This window comes from Labeo rohita, chromosome 4, assembly GCF_022985175.1.
Source record: "Labeo rohita strain BAU-BD-2019 chromosome 4, IGBB_LRoh.1.0, whole genome shotgun sequence".
NCBI classification, from domain to species: domain Eukaryota; kingdom Metazoa; phylum Chordata; class Actinopteri; order Cypriniformes; family Cyprinidae; genus Labeo; species Labeo rohita.
In genome coordinates, this window is record NC_066872.1 from 5,823,450 (window position 1) to 5,845,433 (window position 21,984).

General features: G+C 36.7%; 1 protein-coding gene across 5 annotated transcripts in view; it reads left to right on the forward strand.

The window, feature by feature from the left end:
* LOC127164533 (macrophage mannose receptor 1) overlaps window positions 1-21,404 on the forward strand; it is a 44,418-nt gene extending 23,014 nt beyond the window's left edge. Inside the window, exons 1-5 of one of the 5 annotated variants that reach the window (XM_051108508.1) lie at window positions 8,116-8,156; window positions 18,518-18,556; window positions 18,649-19,005; window positions 19,643-19,996; window positions 20,157-21,386. In XM_051108508.1, coding sequence (XP_050964465.1) covers window positions 18,520-18,556; window positions 18,649-19,005; window positions 19,643-19,996; window positions 20,157-20,527 — 1,119 coding nt within the window. In that variant the 5' untranslated portion in view covers window positions 8,116-8,156; window positions 18,518-18,519 and the 3' untranslated portion in view covers window positions 20,528-21,386. Of the gene's footprint in view, window positions 1-8,115; window positions 8,157-8,349; window positions 8,389-8,480; window positions 8,838-11,176; window positions 11,525-11,688; window positions 14,571-18,111; window positions 18,340-18,517; window positions 18,557-18,648; window positions 19,006-19,642; window positions 19,997-20,156 lie in introns of those variants that run through there. The other 4 variants (XM_051108511.1, XM_051108512.1, XM_051108507.1 and 1 more) reach the window with 4 other exon arrangements.
* Window positions 21,405-21,984: the final 580 nt, after the last annotated feature.

The following is a 21,984-nucleotide window of genomic DNA, read 5'->3' on the forward strand; positions in this document are numbered from 1 at the left end:
TTTCTTTCACCAGGGGAAAAAAAAAAAAAAAAAAGTGTATAATTTCAGTGTATTTTCATACCTCTTGTAAACAATTCCCTGAATTCTATTATTTTTAATGAAAGCAGTATATAAGTTTGGAAAAAAACACATTTAAAATCCAAAGAATACAGGCAGATTAATGAAGGAATAAATCACATCAAATATAATGCCACTTTCACCACTCAATGCTTGTTTAGCCACCCTACATATAAACAAACTGGTTCGCTCAATCCCAAGTTACTGATGTTTTCAGACTGATATTTGTCATTTGGATATATAATTAGTAATGATCAAACACTACTTTTTGTCCAAGTTTAGATTTTTTTTATTTATGCATTTATTTAAATGTTGAATCTTCTGGCTCCACTAACTGGTAAACTAATACATAACCTTTGATCTCATTGTAAATTATCTATCAGTGCCCTTCAAATAATAATAAAGATGATAATTATTAATGTTTAGATATGTTAGCTTGAACTGTGTTGTTTAAGAACAAACCAGCCAGAAATTCAATTAAATAAGACTGTATGTTATTGTTTGACTGTGGTCTTCTTACTGTAGCATGGGGGGGGTATTAGGTCAAAATAAACAATATTACATTTCCCATAAATATTGCCACGCCACCAACTAAATGACTCAATCACATAAAATTCTACCGATGCTTTTAAGTTAAACGACATCACACATAGACATATAGAGAGAGCAGGCGCCGCATCGACCGATACTCCCTACTGGGGCTGACGAGACGTAGGGCCGCCATCTTGGACCGGTCACCCGCTCCACTCAGTGTAATCTGTTTGGCAGGTGTAATGAGCTGTCAACGCATTTAATTAACAGTAATATAATGAATATCTCCGTTCCTGTGATAGTATTGGGTCTTTTAAGAGGGTCTAAAGACTTACAACATGGACTTACTTCATTAAGCACTTCTAATGCGTTATGGTTTGTATAGTTTTATTCTATTTTCATTTGGCTGTTGATTAATTTGACATTGTTGTTCATTACTGATATTCTCCTTAATGTAGTCTTACCATGCTGTTATTATATTTTGCTTGAATTGACATTGTTTATCATTGCTGTTTTCCCTCATTTTCATTGTTTATTTCATTATGCCATTGACTGAATTGACGTTGTTCATTTTTGCTGTTCTCCTTATTAGCTATAATCTGACCAACATCTCAATCTGTTCCCTGTTAAATTTAAGTATTATATTGTTTTGTATTTATGTCACTTTGGACAAAAGCGCAACCATAACCATATGAGGTGTAGGCTATGATAGGAATTTTGCAAATCACACACTATAAATATGATAGAGAAGTAGGGCTGGACGATATGGCAAAAAATTATATCACGATAATTTCGGTCGATACGATATAATTCCGATATCGATAAGGACAATATTAAAAAGCCTCAGGAAAAAACTGCCGAGGACACACACAATGGATGTCTGTACCTACAAATGTCTGCAAACTGAATTTGCAGTCTATACCTCCAGGCTCCTCCTATTAAAATTATTATTTTTTTAAATAAAAACAGTACAAGAAAAATAAGGTTCACGTTTTATTTGTATTTAGCCTTTACAAACAAGAAATGTGAAATAAACTATCAAATAAATAAAATTCCCAGACTCATCTTATTAACAATAATATATTTCCATTTAAACTAGAACAGGCTGAATATTCATATAAATTGAAACAACAAACAAACTGCTTCAGCCAGGATAAAGAAACAAAAATAATACAATAAAATAAATAAAGAGTGAGCGACAACAAAAACACATTGCTCTGACCGGAACATTGTTGAGTGTTGATTAAGAATGCTCATTTTAACCGGTTAACCGTTAACCGACAGAAGAATTTTGACCGATTAATACAATCAGTTAAACGGTTTAAAAGATCTTTTTTCAGTAATTCAGTAATCAAAATAATTTAAAACGTTTTCTGGATGGTTAAAATAAAATGAAATTGCATTTTTGAGGGAAAAAAGATAAATCGCGTAGGCCTATAACGTTAAGTCGCATTTTATTATTACATTCAGAAAGACCTGGTGTCGACGCGAAATATTTACAATACACTATAAACATAGGCTAGGCTATTTTAGTTCCCCTCACTCCACAAAAAAATCCTAATAATTTAACAGTATTTAGAAAAGAACAAGAATGAAAAATATAAGAAGCTGGCGACAAGCCAAAACCAAACCACTTAGGCTAAAGCGAAACTGAAACTAACATCGGGTCTCTCATATGACACAAATCCAAATGTCTCCGTATTCAAGATGTATTTGAATATTCAAATATTATTTATTATGTAAACCTGGTTTTGTAGTTCACGCATTACAATACCCACATAAATAAATGTTTGGCATAATATCACGGCATTACGTTGATAACGATTAAGCAGTGTGATTTGTTTCCCCTTATATGTTTGGCTGATTGTGTGTGCGCGCGGCGCCATCACTCGATTTTTTCCTTCTAACAAACGACTCTTTGCAGATAATCGTAACTGTAAACGGTTTGCTGTTTGTAACAAAGAGAAATAGGATGCCGCTTTCAGCCGTCTTCCTTTCGCGCAGCACAAAAATGAACCAAAACTCTGCATACTAGCTACTTGCACTTTTTTTTGTTTGTTTGTTTTAAGTAAAAATATTTATCTATTCATTCAGTATATATATATAGTCTAGCTTTATGATGTTTTTCTCCATTGGCAGAAGCGCTGCAGGCGATGCGACGTGTCCATGTGAATCATGTTCTGCTGTTTGCTGCTTTTTGCGCATGTAAAATTAATCCCGGAAAACAAATGTTAATATTTTAACGGGTCACAGACACTTTTTCCAGTGCATATATATATGCAAATGTATATCGAAATATCGGAAATGGGTTTAAAAATCGTATCACCGTTATTGAATAAAAAAATATATCGCGAAATATATTGATATCGATTTATTGTCCAGCCCTATAGAGAAGCAGAAACAGATAGTGACGGTAAAGGTATTTTAATAAGTTGAAGAAACACTATATGAATATTACATTAGAGTCTACTTGGATTCTTTCATTCTCTCTCGCTCACACACACACTAAAAACCCTGAAAAAGGACTGTTTTGCAGAGCTACACAGTGTTCAGGCATGGTCTCTAAATCTAGACCCAACTACAACCCAAAAAAAAAAAAAAATAAGATCTACTCAACCGCCACACTGGGAAAACAGCCTAAAACAAACAAAAAGAAACCGATGTCAAAAACTTTACTGAGCAGAGCCGCCATCTGGGTACCGCTGCACGTCTATTAGCAGAATTACGGTACAGAGACACGAAGCGGCCAAAAAGCTGACGAACATCTATATTTCAAAGGTTAAAAATTAAATGTGCCCGAAAACAGGGGAAAAGTATTTACAAAACGTATTTATATTGTACATTATAGAAGATACACTTATATTACATTCAAATACATTATACTGTGAAGTTTTCTGAAAAAATAAAGTTTGTTCAAATACATTCTAACACTTAATGTTTGTTCCTTTTTTCTACATGCATTATTAAAATTTCTTCAGAGTTACCATGAACATTTCAATAAATTCTTTTTCTGAACAATCATGTCTCTATCTGTGTTCACGATGTTTTAGTGTAGAATTTGTAAAGAAAATGAAAGGCAGTCTGTCACACTGCATTATATAACATATATATTGCTGCTTCTTGTCATTTCTGATGTGTCCTTTCATAATAATAAGAACGATAAAAGGCAAAATGTTTTTTTTTTATCATTGATCCAAAAAAAAGTGTTCACAGTTAACAGGACATTTTCTATTCATACAAAGTCTGTGACATTGCACTGACTATTCTTTCACATTTATACATGCCTTATTTAAATTCCTTCAAATCGCACAGCAACATTTCGATTCAGACTTCTTCACAATGCCCAACACTCTGTCTGTATCAAGTTTCACGAGATTTCACTCAACATTTCTACTGAAAATGAATGACAAAGTCTGTGACATTGCACTGACTATTCTTTTACATTTATAAATTCATTTTTTAAATTCCTTCAAATGGCACAGCAAGATTTCTATTCACACTTCTTCACAATGCCCAACACTCTGTCTGTATCAAGTTTCACAAGATTTCACTCAACATTTGTGCAGAAAATTCATGGCACAGTCTGTGACATTGCACTGACTATTCTTTTACATTTATAAATTCATTTTTTAAATTCCTTCAAATCTCACAGCAAGATTTCGATGCACACTTCTTCACAATGCCCAACACTCTGTCTGTATCAAGTTTCATGACATTTCACTCAACATTTCTACTGAAAATGAATGACAAAGTCTGTGACATTGCACTGACTATTCTTTCACATTTATAAATTCATTATTTAAATTCCTTCAAATCTCACAGCAAGATTTCGATGCACACTTCTTCACAATGCCCAACACTCTGTCTGTATCAAGTTTCACGACATTTCATTCAAGATTTGTACAGAAAATTAATGACAAAGTCTGTGAATGGCAAAGTCTGTGACATTGCACTGACCACTCTTTTACATTTATAAATTCTTTTTTAAATTCCTTCAAATCTCACAGCAAGATTTCGATGCACACTTCTTCACAATGCCCAACACTCTGTCTGTATCAAGTTTCATGACATTTCACTCAACATTTCTACAGAAAATGAATGACAAAGTCTGTGACATTGCACTGACTATTCTTTCACATTTATAAATTCATTATTTAAATTCCTTCAAATCTCACAGCAAGATTTCTATTCATACTTCTTCACAATGCCCAACACTCTGTCTGTATCAAGTTTCACGACATTTCATTCAACATTTGTACAGAAAATTAATGACAAAGTCTGTGAATGGACAAGTCTGTGACATTGCACTGACCACTCTTTTACATTTATAAATTCTTTTTTTAAATTCCTTCAAATCTCACAGCAAGATTTCTATGCACACTTCTTCACAATGCCCAACACTCTGTCTGTATCAAGTTTCATGACATTTCACTCAACATTTCTACTGAAAATGAATGACAAAGTCTGTGACATTGCACTGACCACTCTTTTACATTTATAAATTCATTTTTTAAATTCCTTCAAATCTCACAGCAAGATTTCTATTCATACTTCTTCACAATGCCCAACACTCTGTCTGTATCAAGTTTCACAAGATTTCACTCAACATTTGTGCAGAAAATTCATGGAACAGTCTGTGACATTGCACTGACTATTCTTTTACATTTATAATTCATTTTTTAAATTCCTTCAAATCTCACAGCAAGATTTCGATGCACACTTCTTCACAATGCCCAACACTCTGTCTGTATCAAGTTTCATGACATTTCACTCAACATTTCTACTGAAAATGAATGACAAAGTCTGTGACATTGCACTGACTATTCTTTCACATTTATAAATTCATTATTTAAATTCCTTCAAATCTCACAGCAAGATTTCTATTCATACTTCTTCACAATGCCCAACACTCTGTCTGTATCAAGTTTCATGACATTTCACTCAACATTTGTACAGAAAATTAATGACAAAGTCTGTGAATGGCAAAGTCTGTGATATTGCATTGACCACTCTTTTACATTTATAAATTCTTTTTTTAAATTCCTTCAAATCTCACAGCAAGATTTCTATTCATACTTCTTCACAATGCCCAACACTCTGTCTGTATCAAGTTTCATGACATTTCAGTGAAGATTTGTACAGAAAATTAATGGCAATTTGTCACAATGCATTATATAGCACATATATTGTTATATTCTCTTATATATCCTTCAAAGATGTTGATGCCGATAGCTTTGTGGGCAGCACTGTCTTGGGTTCGAATCCCTACTTGGGGCCTTTCCTGATCCCACCCCCATGTCACTTCTTGTCATTTCTGACGTGTCCTTTCATAATAATAAGAATAATAATAAATATAGCTGCAAGCAGCAATTGCGGGGCCAAGCACAACAGAGGCAGAATGAGGAGCTAAGCATGGCAAGGAGGAACAGACCGACTGTAACAATGAGTAACTAAAGTCATTTTAGGATGATATCAGTTGAAATGGCTGAAAAGTCATAAATACAACCAATAATTATAATTTAATGGCTTATCACTTTTGACCAATAGGTGGTGCTGTTTTCAAATTGATGTGATGTGTTCTGTGTGAGGTGACAATGACACACAAATTTTGGTGTCATTATGCCAAAGCTTTACAGAGATACAGCCTCAGAATCATTTTGGCATCAAGCCTAAAATCTGCAGTGGCGCTGTACGAAAATGGTTTACTCTATCAACACGAAATCCATAACTTTGAGTCAGGACAGTCCGAAGATGATCTGACTCAATTTTGGTGAAAATCCGATCAGCAGTCTAGGAGGAGTACGAACAAGTAGGTTTTGTACATTAATCAAAATGGCGGAAAGGAAGTTCGGCCAAGTATGGTACAATTGGTATGTATGTTGTCGGCATGACCCAAGGAATATTTTGAGACCAGTTTTATTACATTAGGCTAATGCAATCACAAGTTATTAGCATTTTTGAAAATTTCATTATTAATGTTTAATAAATGGTGTATTACTTCTGAATTGATGTGGTATGGTCAGGGTGTGGTGATAATAGCACATATAAAATTTGCTGTCAATATGTCATGGCTTTGCAGAGATACAGCCTCAGATGTAGCTTGGCAACTTTCCAGCAAATTTGTTGATGCGCTAAACGAAAACGGTTTCGTGTATCGAAGCAAAATTCATAACTTTTTGACAGCATGGTCCGAGGATGATCCGAGTCAAATTTGGTGCAAATCATATGAACAGTCTAGGACGAGTTCGAAAAAGAAGGTTTTACGAACAATTGAGAATAGCGAAAAAAACTAAACCTTGCGATTTTTGAATTTTGGTGTCCATTCGACTCGGCATAAGCCAAGGAATCAGAGGAAGAAAGAATTTTTGTTGTGTGGCTTACGGTTCAAACGTTATTAGCATAAATCTTTTGAAAGTTTGGACAAGTGGTGGCGCTAGAGAGTTTGAGTTAGAGACTCCAAACTTGCTATGGTTAATGTTTGGACTGTCCTCTATCAGTGTGCAAAATTATACAACTTTCCCACAAGCGGTTCTATGGGCTGCCATAGACTTGCGGCGGAAGAGGAAGAATAATAACTCCAACGGATACAATAGGTGCCGTTGCACCTTCGGTGCTTGGCCCCTAATAATGATAAAAGACAAAATGTCTTTTATTATTTATCCAAAAAAAGTCTTTAGAGTTAACAGGAAAATTTTAGAATTTGACAGAAAATGAAAAGAAAATCTTGGTAACACTTGAAGGATTACAAATTTAAGAAACTGTTTAAAATAGGCTGATCCTAGGTTCTGACATAGCATCACGTGAAAACCTAAGGTGCAGTACATTGTATTTAGCATTTAAGGTAAATAAGATGACATCAGACAAACGATTCTCTCAAGCAAAGTTTGTAGCAAGAGGTTCCTGCCAGTTCCTGTTCTCTTATTGTAAGTCAAATGAGCCAGATTACTGAGATGTTCACCTTTTTTTCGCTCTTAAAGGGGCCATATCACCTTCTGAACTTATGTTTTCTTCAAGGGACCTCACTACATTACCATGACATGTTTGTCAGTTGAGTTCAGGTACATAGTCTCTTTGCAATAGTATGGTTTGAATGTTAGAACATGTTTGCGAATTAATGTATTATTAAACACTTAAGGTTAAGCTAAATATAACTTACAATTATGCGAAATTATGAATAAAAAGGTGCACAATATAACCTTGTTTATAAAATTGTGAGTTTACATCATATGAAAAGGAAGCAACATCACCTGTGCAGATAGTTGTAGTGTCGCTGCTGTAGGTTTTTCATTTGCATGTGTCATCAGACGGTGTGCATACAGGAACAAACTGTACAGACCCTCTGTCTCCACCATATTCAAATTAACACACGTCCAGAACATAACAACATTACAGAGCAACAGAGAAAATATCAGAAAAACACATCAATGAGGAAGAGAAAGAAAAAGGGTTTTTTTAGAGTAATAAACAAATGATGTGACGCTGAATGAGGGATGAGAGCAGATATAATAATCACACTAAAGCTGCAGACAGAAACATCAGACTCAGGACAGAAACACACGACCTCTAAAGTAAGAACAACTCACATCTTCATTCTTTAAGTAGAATTAGACTCTGACATGTTAATATTGTCTTAACCATTGTGTACGGTGCATTTATGTTCCTGTTCAGATGGATTTTTAATTATTGATGAAATCATGTTTTAGACCAAAATTAATCTGTGAACATTTGAAATCTGAGTTTATCTGTATTTTTCTTCTTCAGAAATGGACCAAAATCTATTTTTCATTCTTCTTCTCACTGGTGAGTGTGTTTGTGGTTTTATTTATGGTTTCTAGTTTCATTCGGTTTGATCCTGTTATGAAAAGCATTAAAGCAAAGTCTCTCTTTCACAGCTCTCTGCTCCGTATCTGAATGTGTTCAGCGTCAGTATCACTTTATAAATGAGAGGAAGAACTGGACTGAAGCTCAGAGATACTGCAGAGAGAATTACACAGATCTGGCCACCGTTGACAACATAAACGACATGAACGAGCTGAAGAAGAGTGTGAATGTTGGAAGTCTTTTGTATGTCTACATTGGGCTGCATAAGACGAGTCGTTATAAATGGCAGTGGTCTTCAGGTGAACCTGCGCTCTATCTGAACTGGGCTACTGGACAACCAGAAGGCACAGATGATTGTGCTATGATGACAAATGGACAATGGCATGATATACCATGTAGTAATACCCAACCTTTCATCTGCAACAACAGTGAGTTCTTTATGCACCATATACCACATTGTAATTGAACATTAAACAGTATGAATATTTAATTTGATCACAACTTTCGTAGAGATTGGATATTTGTCTCACTTTCAGTGTTGACAAAATTTGTTTCAACATAATATTTGCCAAAAAAAAAGACTTAATTCACTGAACACACTTTGATCATTTGTTGTCCATCTGATAATTTGTCACAATGGAAAAACGTACCATTAAAGAGCATAAAGATCTTTTTACAGTGACTAGAGGTGATTCAGCTTGATATTTTCAGCCTTCAGTATCTTGACAAACCTACAAGGGCTTTGTTTTTCATATGTAGATTAACCTGGTTCCCTGTCGTTCACTCCGACGTTGTGTCAAGTGTACAGCACTAAGCATCACTCTTGGGAGCCCAAAAACCTCTAAAAAAAATTTTGACAAAAGGCCAATGAAATTGTGTGTGCAGAATTTGCATAGCTGGCCACACTCCAGGCATCCTGGTATAAATAGGCCTGCGTGGCATCTGCTCGCTTGTCCTGTTCTTCAGAGCCGAATGCAGCGTCTCTCTGTGAGAAACTGCACCATTCACCTCTTCATCATTGGATCTATGACACAAGCAGCAGTCTCTCCCTTCTCAAACAGTGTTGCGAGAGTTCCCCTGGGTGCTTCAACGGTAATCTTGAAGAGCAATTTCTCAGCGCAGTTGGGATTTGTTAAACATGCCTTTCTTTCCGTGTCCTGGCTGCAGCTTACCTCCCCAAAATGATCAACATGATCGTTGCATTTAGTGCTGGGCTATGCTCACACTGATGAAGCACTTGTTGTTGGTTCATGTTTTGCTTTTACGCGAAGCCGCGGCTCACCTCGACTGCTTCCCATTCTGGTTTTTCTACTTCCAGGTATGAGGCCGCTCCCCTCCAGGGCCTGTAAGTCCTTTCCGGGCAAAGGCTTACATGGCTTCCTGACAAGCTGAGTCCACCCTGCACGCCATGGCCATTGGTTTGTGGCATTAGACCTGAAGGACGCGTACTGTCATGTCTCGGTCCTGTCTCATCTTCGAGGTTGGGCTCATCAGTACAAGGTTCTCCCTGTGGCCTATCCCTGTCACCCAGCACCTTCACAAAGGTTGCAGAGGCTGCACTTGCCCCTCTCGGGGAAGTGGGCATATGCATTCTCAAAAGGTTCGGTTTGCACTCTCAGGGATGTGGTTCTCAACCACCTGGCTCAATTAGGTCTTCAGGTCATCTGGGAAAAGAGTAAACTCTCCTCAGACCATGGTTTCTCTTTTCTCTGTGTGGACTCGGTCACTGTGACTTCACATCTTTCTTAAGAATGTGCATAGTCAGTGCTGAAGTGCATGAGAGCACTCATATTCAGTACAGCGGCCCCCCGATATGTACCAAGGGTCCTGGGGCATATGGCATCCTCAGCCGTGGTCACTCTGCTGGACCTAATGCTTTGGGCCCTGAAAAGGTTTCGGCCTTAGTTCAGGGCAAGCATGTGCCCCCCTCGGTACAGATGCATTGGCACACAGCTGACCGAGTGGCTTATCCCCCAGTGAGCCTTATTGCACAGACATTGTCAGGGAGGATACAGAACAGATTCTTCTGGAAGCCCAGTTTGGCCCAATATAACCTGGATCTCAGAGCTCATGCTCCTATTATCAATCCCTTCCTGGCACATTTCTCTGAGAAAGAACTTCCTTTCACAGGGGAAGGGCACAATCTGGCACCCATGCTCAGACCTCTGGAACTTCCATCTATGGTCACTGGAAGCGACCAAGGGGTCTCCAGAAACTTTCCACCTGCAATGGTAAGCACCTTTATGCAGGACAGAGCCCCCTCCAGGAAACTGGTATGGTGTAGAACTTGCTATAGCGCTTCCCTTTTGGGTGATTACCCTTCTTCAGTTCAGTAAGCTTCCCCAGGTGAACCCTGAACTACTCCTTTCATCATTCTTGCACATTTCACATAGCCATGTTCGGAGGAGGAACTTGCTATTAGAACCCAATACAAAATAGGTTGCCACATGTGAACTCTTGTATTGGATTGATGCTCCACATGTAGTATACACGACACAATGTTCACTCCATCAGGGAATGAGCATTACCATACGTAACTGAGATGATTTGAATGCATGTTTCAGCCAAACAGAATGGAGTTTAATGTAAAATATCAGAATGTAAAATATTTTTAAGATTGTGAATATTCAATATCACCAGCAGTAGAAGCAGTTCAAATCTTTGAATTATATATTTCTGATATTTCCACCACTGCTCCCATTCATGTCCAAACCATAAAGCAGAGTAAGAATAATGAACTGATTTTTTTGCTTTGGTTTTCTTAAAGCAAATGCAGGACTCGTCCTTGTCAATCAGATGATGAAGTGGAGAGACGCTCAGAGTTACTGCAGACAGAATCACATTGATCTGGTCAGTGTGAGAAACCAGAATGAGAATCAACAGGTTGAACAGCTCATTAACGATAGACACTTATCTGGATCATATATTTGGATCGGTCTGTTCAGAGACTCATGGCAGTGGTCAGATCAGAGTGACTCCTCATTCAGATACTGGAACCCTATTGAACCTAATAATATGGGAGGTGCTGAAAACTGTACAGTGATTGAACCGAATGCTCAGGGACAATGGAATGACATCCCTTGGAACTATAAATATCCTTTTGTGTGTCATGAAGGTGAGTAGATCCTCACAAAACACACACAATCCATCATCACCTCCAGATCTCTTAAAGTTCACGCTACATGTCTGACATGACAAATTTATCCACACTGTTTGTTCTGCATGTTGTTTTTGATCAATCTCTCTCTAGTTTCTGCTTGTGGTTTGTTTTGTGTCCAGACTTTGATTCTGAAGTGATCCTGATCAAAGAGAATCTGACGTGGTCTGAAGCTCTGAGTTACTGCAGACAGAATCATGTGGATCTGGTCTCGGTTCATTCAGAAGAGATTCAGCGTGGTGTGATGAACGTGGTTAAACGGGCGTCTACTGTGGCGGTGTGGTTGGGTTTACACAACTACTGCATCATGAACATGTGGCTCTGGGTGAGTGGAGAGATCGTGTGCTATCACAACTGGGCTCCAGGGAACGGAACGACACGGGAAAACTGCAAACTTGAAAACAGAAAAGGAGCAGTTCAGTCTGGAGGAGATCAGCGCTGGATCAGCCTTCCTGAATCTCAGAAACTCAACTTCATCTGCAGCAGAAATTGAGAGTGAGAAACACACTGTTTTCATAGGCTACTTCATTAGTTTTCTGAGTTACTTTTATGTTTGATTTGTTCTTTAGTTCTGCAAGGATTACACAAGGGAATATGCACACAAAACAAAGGGCGCACAATAGAATATGAATATATATTTGTAGCTGGACATTAAATGTGCTTCGTGTGAAATTTTAAACCTACAAGTAACTGTATTTTTATGATAGCAGTAACTGTAAAAAGATTATTGTAATGGGTAAATCAAATGTAAGCTAATACAGTCCTAATTACTAAGCTCAGATGAGTTCATGCATATTCCATGCATGTTACCAGTTAAAATGTTTTTAATTAAGTGATTTTAATTTTATATAAAATGTACAGCTGTCATAAGCTGTACTGTACAAACAGCATCATTACATCATGGGCAAGGCATTTTTATTTATATAGCACATTTCATACACAATTGTAATTCAAAGTTCTGTGCATGAAAGTAATTAAAATCATTATAAAAAAGTAATCACAACAATAAAAACAAAGATTTTAAGAACATTTAAAATGATTTAAAAACTGATTTGAAATTTATTAAAACTAGTAAGAATAAAAAATTATACATAAAATATATAGCAATCAGTTCCGCCATAGCGCAGTACTCATTTAGTAAATGCACAGCTAAACAGATGAGTTTTGAGTCTAGATTTAAATGTAGCTAATGTTTTAGCACATCTGATCTCTTCTTGAAGCTGATTCCAACTGCGGGCAGCATAATAGCTAAAGCAGATTCCCCTTTGTTTTGTGTGAACTCTTGGTATTTCTAATTGACTCAGTCCTAATGATCTGAGTGGTCTGTTGGGTTTATATTCAGTGAGCATAACTGCAATATATTTAGGTCCTAGAAAATGTAGTGGTTTATAAACGAGTTATGGTACTTTAAAATCAGTCCTAAATGTAACTGGAATCCAGTGTAAGTGTCACGAATCCTGTCCATGATCTTCATTCTGCTCGCCACCAGAGGTCGCCTTGCCATTTTGTTGACACTCGCACTGCACAGACTGTTGCACTGCTACACCCTGGACTGCGTTTCCCATGCTCCACTTCACTGTTTATGCACAACAGCTGCATCCACTCACACTGTATAAATACGAGGCTGTCACCATCATTCAGGACTGAGTATTCACTGTTGAAAAAACAGCATATGCTCGTTAGGTAGGTTTTGAAGCTGGGATGCTGATTTTAGCTGGTTTATGCTGGTCCTTTGCTGGTTTATGCTGGTTCTTAGCTGGTCATGTGCTGGTCCGGATCCAGCATAAACCAGCTAAGGACCAGCTAGCTAGACCTTGTCTAGCGTTTAGCACTCTCTGAGTTTTAGCCACATTACGGAGCCATTTCAAGTTTTCTGAGTTTAGTTTAGTCTTGTTTCAAGTCTGGTTATACAAGTCTTGTTCCTAGCCTAGTTTATCTCATCTTGTCTGTCTTCAGCCTGTCCTTCATTCATTGCCCCTTGAGGGTTAACCCTTTGTCTTACTGTTGCAGACTCTGTTCGCACCTCATCTGAACTATTGACTGTCTGTTTGGATTCCCTGTTTGCTTCACCCCTTGGATTACATTCATCGCCAATTGCCTGTACCTGGATTGCTCTTGTGTCTTGCCCTGTTTGTATCTGTTTGCTGGTATTGACCCTCTGTGTGACCACGTCTCTTTTTAATAAAAGTTTGCATTTGGATCTGCCCACTTCTCGTCTCGTTTGCTCCTTTACAGTAATGACCTGAGGACTGGTGTGATATGCTCAGATTTTCTGGTTCTAGTCAGAATCCTGGCAGCAGTGTTTTGGATGAGCTGCAGCTGTCTAACGGTCTTCTTGGGAAGGTATAAACAAGTTTCTCCAAGTTTTGAATGGAAACAAAACATCTAATTCTTGCAATGTTTTTGAGATGATAGTATGCTGATTTAGTTACTGCTTGACATGACTACTGAAACTTAGGTCTGACTCCAGAATCACACCAAGATTCTTGACTTGATTTTTAGTTGTTTGACCCTTAGAGTCAAGGTATGCATTCACCTTAAGAACTTCCTCTTTGTTCCCAAATGCAGTGACTTCAGTTTTCTCCTTGTTTAACTGAAGAAAGTTCTGGCACATCCAACTGTTAATTTCATCAATGCATTGGCAGAGGGAATCAATGGGGCTGTAGTCATTTGGCAATAAGGCTAGGCAAATCTGGGTATTATCAGCACAGCTGTGATATGCAATTTGGTTCTTTCTCATTATTTGACTTAGTGGGAGCATATACAGGCTAAACAAGAGCAGCACAAGAATTGAGCCTTGTGGGACTCCACTTGTCATGGACGTCCATTTAGAGTTCAGCTCTCCTATACTTACAAAGTAACCTCTCCCTTCTGAGTATGACCTGAACCATTTGAGAACTATCTCACAAAGCCTGACCCAGTTTGATATTTTGCCAGAATCAGAATAATGGGAATATAATTTATTATCTTTATGAGCGCTGTCTCTGCTGTGATACGGTCGGAAACCAAATTGAAAATTGTCCAGGTATCCATTTGAGTTTAAGTAGTTGTTCGTCAGTTTTCAGGGAGTTTCGAAAAGTCCCAGAGAGAAGTGAGGTGTTCACCACTTATAAGAGATAAACACACTTTTGAAAAAGGATGTGAATGTGTGTCAAGGTAGCAAGTTGACAATTTAAGGTGCAGTACTATCTTTTTCCAAAATTTTATCAATTTCTTCAAAAACAGACATAGTAACTTTGTTTTGAAATTGCGGTCAAATCTGTCTGACCTCTGCATAACTTGAGGATGTGCTAATCACGTTATTGATATTATTTAGCTTTTTCAGAAAAGAAGGAAGCAAACTCATTGCATTTGCTGTCTGAGATCATTTCACTGGGAATCTGACTTGGGGGGGTTTGTTAGTCTCTCTACAATAGCAAAAAGAGTACGAGTGTTGTTTAGGTTTAGGTTACTGTTTATAATGTTTGAGAAGAACTTCTGTCTTGCTGTGGCTAGTTCCACATTGAAAGCATGAAGGCTGTCTTTATAGATGCTTTAGCAAATTTCAAGTGTCGTCTTCCGCCACATCTGCTCAGCTTTTCTGCATTGTCTTTTCATACTCTGTACTGCTGTTGATTTTCTCCAAGGTGCTTTTTGTCCGCCAGTCGTCTTGCAGACTTTCACAGGTGCAATGTCATCTATGACATTCTTAACTTCTTAAAGTTAAAAGACTCCAGGAGAAGATCAACAGAGTCTGCAAAAATGCTTGGCATTGAAGATATAGCCTTCATAAACAGCACACTAGTGTTTCTTGTTAATGCATCTCTTCCTGACAGAGACATTTGTAATAAGAATGGATGAAATCGTTAGACCCTTACTGATGAGTAAATCTAGAGTGTGTCCACGACTGTGTGTGGGTTCATGCACATGCTGAATCAGGTCAAAAGTGTTTGAAACAGTTATAATTTATTTTGTATTATTGCTCTCTGCGTTATCTGTGTGAGTATTAAAATTCACAGCAATAGCAAAACAAATGTTTTAGGAAATTTATCTTGGGCAAAGTGCTGCAGTGCTGCTCTGAACAAACAACAATAAATAAAACAAATTAAATGAAACAATTAAGAACATACATTAAAATTCACAACAGTGTATGTGTATAAAACGTAAATTGCAAAACACAGTAAAGTGCTAATATGCTTTAGGTGCATTATTCTTGGTAAAGTTCAACAATTTTATTGAGGCAGGAACAAATGAAAGCTTCAGTCTATTATGGGATGTATGTCAGGGGTGTCAGGAATGTATATTTACGGAGCAATCCACTAATTTTATAGAGGAGAGGTCTGAATGACATTTTTTCCCCCTTGGGATCTAGAGCCAAATTGCAGGAGGGTAAAAATGACTTAAGAAAGGTAGCAGCATGATTACATGTAGTATTTTTACAGAGACTTTATATTAGTACAATCTAGTTTCTTTAGCGATCAAGCTTCAAATCATAAATAACTTAATGTCCTAGATTTTGGTGTTTAGGAAACTTTTCTTCTGATATGTATTAAGGCTCTTTTTGGTCAATTTACACAAATAATTGGAATTTCAAAATGGTTACATGAGTAAACTGTTACATTGTAAATGGAATTCTGGTTAATCTTACTTTACATTTCACTATGTTCATATTTACCTCGAGTTAAACATTAATCTAGGTTTTTCATAATCTGACATATCACACTATACATTTCTAAACCCTAAGTTAGTTATTATTTGCATATTGGCAGCATCAACAGTGATGACTAGATAAACACACATTTACATTCGGTTTTGGACTAGTGGAAATGGGTAGGATTTAACCATTTGGACATGGAGTCTCTGACATTGCACTATACAGAGCCTTAAAAATGAACACATTCTAAATGAAAATTCTAAAATAAATTATATTAATACATCTTAAAGATTGATTAAAATTAAGATGCCAAATAAAAAGTCTGTTAAGCACCCAAATCTAAAAAGACATTAAGATATATTTAATAATTCCCGAGCTACAGGTTTGTAAACTTGGGAAAATAATTAAAAAGTGCTTTTTACCATTTTTTGAAGTGTCATCATTGGCATATAATGCTAAAAAGTTCGCTAAAATTGACAGATTTTACTAATGGAGCTAACTAAAGAAGTAGAATAACATTTTTACCCTCCTGTAATTTCTAATTACTCAGTAAATATATGCGTCACGGGTCGTGTGCGGGAAGGAGTAGCAGGGACGAGGAGATATAATAAACATGTTTTAATAGAATAATCCAAACAAGTGAACAGGAACAAACAGAAACAGCAGGGAGCGCACACACCAACATGACAGAAACTCACAAGAAACAACATTAAGAACTGACAAGGAATGAGGAACTGAATCAAACTTCTATAACCAGGCTAATGAGACAAGGACAGGTGTAAGTGATTAAACAATGACATCATAACAAGAAACGGAACAGGAAAGACCAAATAAGGACACATGTGGGAAAAACCAACAAACCAGTCCACAGGGGTGTGACAATATGTCTGTGACATTTAATATTTAGATTTTTTTTTTCTTCATTCATGTATTTCTTTAACCAGAAGAAAAAAAAATCTTAAATTTGAGCCAGGGACCTCTGGGTGAGTTGACACAGAATGACACAAGTGTGTTCACGACAAGTAGTGAAAGTGTCCTTGGCATGTGATGATGATGACGATGAATAATTCTATACATATTTCTATATGTAATGTTAGCTAGTATTTTTAATTAATGCAGTATATAAGTTTAACAAAGGCATTTAAAATGAAGGAATAAACTACATCAAATGTAATATCACACTTTCACCACTCAATGTTTGTTTAGCCACCCGACTTATTAAGAAACTGGTTTTCTCCATCTCAAGTTACTGATGTTTTCAGACTGATGTTTTTTCATTTGGATATATATTTAGAAATACTTTTTGTCCAAGTTTAGATTTTTTTGTTGTTGTTGTTGTTTGTTTGTTTAAAATGTTGTTGAATCTTCTGGCTCCACTAACTGGTAAACTCAAACATAGCCTTTGATCTAATTGTAAATTATCTATCAGAGCGCTTCAAATTATAATAAAGATGATTATTGATTAATGATTATTAATGTTTAGATATGTTAGCTTGAACTGTGTTGTTTAAGAACAAACCAGCCAGAAATTCAATTAAATAAGACTAAAGGTTTACTGTATGTTATTGTTTGACTGTGGTCTCCTTACAATGACATGCTTGTCAGTTGAGTTCAGGTACATAGTCTCTTTGCAATAATATGGTTTGAATGTTAGTACATGTTTGTGAATTATTGTATTGTTGAACACTTTAGGTTAAGCTAAATATAAATCACTCAATGAAAAAAAATATGAATGAAAGGTGCACAATTTAACCTTGTTTATAAAATTGTGAGTTTACATCATATGAAGAGGAAGCAACATCACCTGTGCAGATAGTTGTAGTGGTCGCTGCTGTAGGTTTTTCATTTGCATGTGTCATGAGACAGTTTTCATACAGGAACAAAATGTACAGACCTTTCTGTAGGGCCTGTTTCCACCATATTCAAATTAACACATGTCCAGGACATAACAACAACAAAGACCAACACAGAGAAAAATATCAGAAAAACACATCAAGGAGGAAGAGAAAGGAAAAGGGATTTTTTTAGAGTAATAAACAAATGATGTGACGCTGAATGAGGGATGAGAGCAGATATAATAATCACACTAAAGCTCCAGACAGAAACATCAGACTCAGGACAGAAACACACGACCTCTAAAGTAAGAACAACTCACATCTTCTAGTGAGATTTAGACGTCTGATATGTTAATATTGTCTTAATCTTTGTGTACAGTGCATTTATGTTGGATTTTTAATTAATCGCTGAAATCATGTTTTACACCAAATTTAATCTGTAAACTTTTGAAATCTGAGTTGATCTGTATTTTTCTTCCTCAGAAATGGACCAAACTCTGTTTTTCATTCTTCTTCTCACTGGTGAGTGTGTTTGTGGTTTTATTTATGGTTTCTAGTTTCATTAGGTTTGATTCTGTTATGAAAAGCATTAAAGCAAAGTCTCTCTTTCACAGCTCTCTGCTCCGTATCTGAATGTGTTCAGCGTCAGTATCACTTTATAAATGAGAGGAAGAACTGGACTGAAGCTCAGAGATACTGCAGAGAGAATTACACAGATCTGGCCACCGTTGACAACATGAACGACATGAACGAGCTGAAGAAGAGTGTGAATGATAAAAGTGTTCAGTTGGTCTGGATTGGACTGCAGAAGACGGGTCGTGATAAATGGCAGTGGTCTTCAGGTGAACCTGCGCTCTATCTGAACTGGGCTACTGGACAACCTGAAGGCAGAGATTATTGTGGTATGATGTTAAATGGACAATGGGAGGATTTGCCATGTAATTCTGCCCAACATTTCATCTGCAACAACAGTGAGTTCATTTGTAGATGCACTGTATTCCTAATTTTAATGAAATACTAAACAGTATTAATATTTAATTTGATTGTGACTTCACAAGAGACTGTGGAGATTTGTTATACTTTCAATGTATAAACAATTTTTGTATCAACATATTTGCCTGAAGAAAAACTTCATTCACTGAACACACTTCGATCTTTTGCTGTCCCTCTATATGATCATTTGTCACAATAGAAAAACTTTATATGGAAACTTTATTTCCATTACAATATAAACCCCTATTGCTAAGAAATGTAATGTGATTTGATGGTGAAGATATTTTAAAATAAAAGTCAGGGTTGACATCAAGTTTCTGTGGATCTAAATGTTGTGTGTGTGTCACTGACTGTCTGTATGTGTTTGATGGTTTAAATGCACACGTTCCAGCCAATCAGAATCAGGTTTTTAGACAGATGATGGTATGATGTAAAATATCTTGAATATTGTGAATATTCAATATATCATCAGCTGTAGAAGCAGATCAAGTCTATGAATGACGTGTTTCTGATGTTTCCACCGCTGCTCCTGTTCACATCCAAACTATAAAACAGCGTAAAAATAACAAAGAAATGGATTCATGAATCTTTTTCTCTTTTTTTTTTTTCTTAAAGCAAATACAGGACTCATCCTTGTCAATCAGACAATGAATTGGACAGATGCTCAGAGATACTGCAGACAGAATCACATTGATCTGGTCAGTGTGAGAAACCAGAATGAGAATCAACAGGTTGAGCAGTTCATTAGTGATAGAAATTTATCTGGATCGTGGATCTGGATCGGTCTGTTCAGAGTCAGAGACTCATGGCAGTGGTCAGATCAGAGTGACTCCTCATTCAGATACTGGAAGTCTGGTGAACCTAATAATGCTGGAGGTGTTGAAAACTGTGCAGCTGTCAATCAGAGCTTTCAGGGACGGTGGCATGACACCTCTTGTACCAACCAGTTTTCTTTTGTGTGTCATGAAGGTGAGTAGATCCTCACAAAACACAATCCATCATCACCTCCAGATCTCTTAAAGTTCACACTACATGTCTGACATGACAAATTCATCCACAGTGTTTGTTCTGCATGTTGTTTTTGATCAGTCTCTCTCTAGTTTCTGCTTGTGGTTTGTTTTGTTTCCAGATTTTGATTCTGAACTGATTCTGATCAAAGAGAATCTGACGTGGTCTGAAGCTCTGAGTTACTGCAGACAGAATCATGTGGATCTGGTCTCGGTTCATTCAGAAGAGATTCAGCGTGGTGTGATGAACGTGGTTAAACGGGCGTCTACTGCGGCGGTGTGGTTGGGTTTACACAACTACTGCATCATGAACATGTGGCTCTGGGTGAGTGGAGAGATCGTGTGCTATCACAACTGGGCTCCAGGGAACGGAACGACACGGGAAAACTGCAGCCTTGAGAACAGAAAAGGAGCAGTTCAGTCTGGAGGAGATCAGCGCTGGATCAGCCTTCCTGAATCTCACAAACTCAACTTCATCTGCAGCAGATATTAAGAGTGAGAAACACACTAATGTGTTTACTTACATTAATGTTTTCATAGGCTACTTCATTAGTTTTTTTGATTTACATTTATGTTTGATTTGTTCTTTAGTAAGTTCTGAGTGAATCTGATGTGGTTTGGTTACTGGGTTTTAAATGTGGTCAGAAGTGTGTTTTATTTCTGTATAATGAAATGTATCTTTTAAGAAACTCTTTGTATACAGAGGCCTCTTTCCGAAAGGAGGTAAAAGTGAAAACTCTGTTAACCCTGAAATAAGGTTAGTTACACCAAAACACAGTGGGAGTGGGAAAACACCTTTGACATCTAGACAAAGACGACTTCTCAGGGTCTTGGATTTCCAAACATGTTTTGATTTACATACAGACTGTAAACATATCTATGTTCTATCACAAGCTGACTTAACTTCCTGTTCGGGTCTCTTCCTCTTCCCTTTTGTAATGTAACCTCTTGGGAGAGGTAGGTTACTTCTGATTTTCTGTTAATTATATTTAAGATTTATTAATTATAGCTTTTATATCAATATTTTCACTCAGATTCATGTGTGTAATGTTACTTTCCTTACCTGTGTGAATATTTTTGTCATTCTGCTCTGGTCGAGTTATATTTTTGCCTTCTACCTAAATATGTGGAAATGAGAGCCCGTGGTGATACATGTACAACAATTATTTTAAAGAAATAAAAATAAAGGTAAACCCATCTGAGAGGCAACTTGTTTGTTTTGTCTAGTACAGTTCTGCACACACATCATGTCACCAAGGGTTCTCAAAGCTTTTTGCAAACACTGCTATTCTATGAAAATAATAAAAGCCTGTAAAAAGCAATGCTTCTGGTTTACTTTGTTTTATACACCTTTTTTGTACAACATGTGGATTTATGTTACTTTCTGAAATGGTCACTCTGTTGATGTTTTATGTGAATACAAGTTCACATTTATTTCGCAGCTGTATAAGCAATGTTGACTTTGTTTAAAAAAAAAAACAGTAGTGAACTCATTCATACTTTCATTTATTTATTCAAATTAATATATAAAACATATACACAGTGTTTTTGTTCTCTCCATGCAAATATAATATTCTGACATCCGTACAGTAGGGGCTTTTTCACTGTGTAGTTCAAGGAATTAGCCAGCATGGTGATTTCAAGAGAACAAATTCCCCCTCGGTTCATTTTCCTGGTTGTATTTGCATCAGTAGCAGGAACTCTGAAGCGTCCAACAGTCGCGTCTTTATGGGCAGCATCTACAAACGTCAACAACATTTGTTCTTTTTTTTTTCAGGTTCATGAAATAACTATTTTTTAGGGCTGTACGATATGGACAAAAGAAACCTATCATGATTTTCTTGAACAATATTGCAATTTTGATTTTAATCACGATTTTGACACACAATGTTTTACAGTGTGAATATGAAACATTTTTCCAAAGGAAAACAATTAGATCTTTATCAAAGA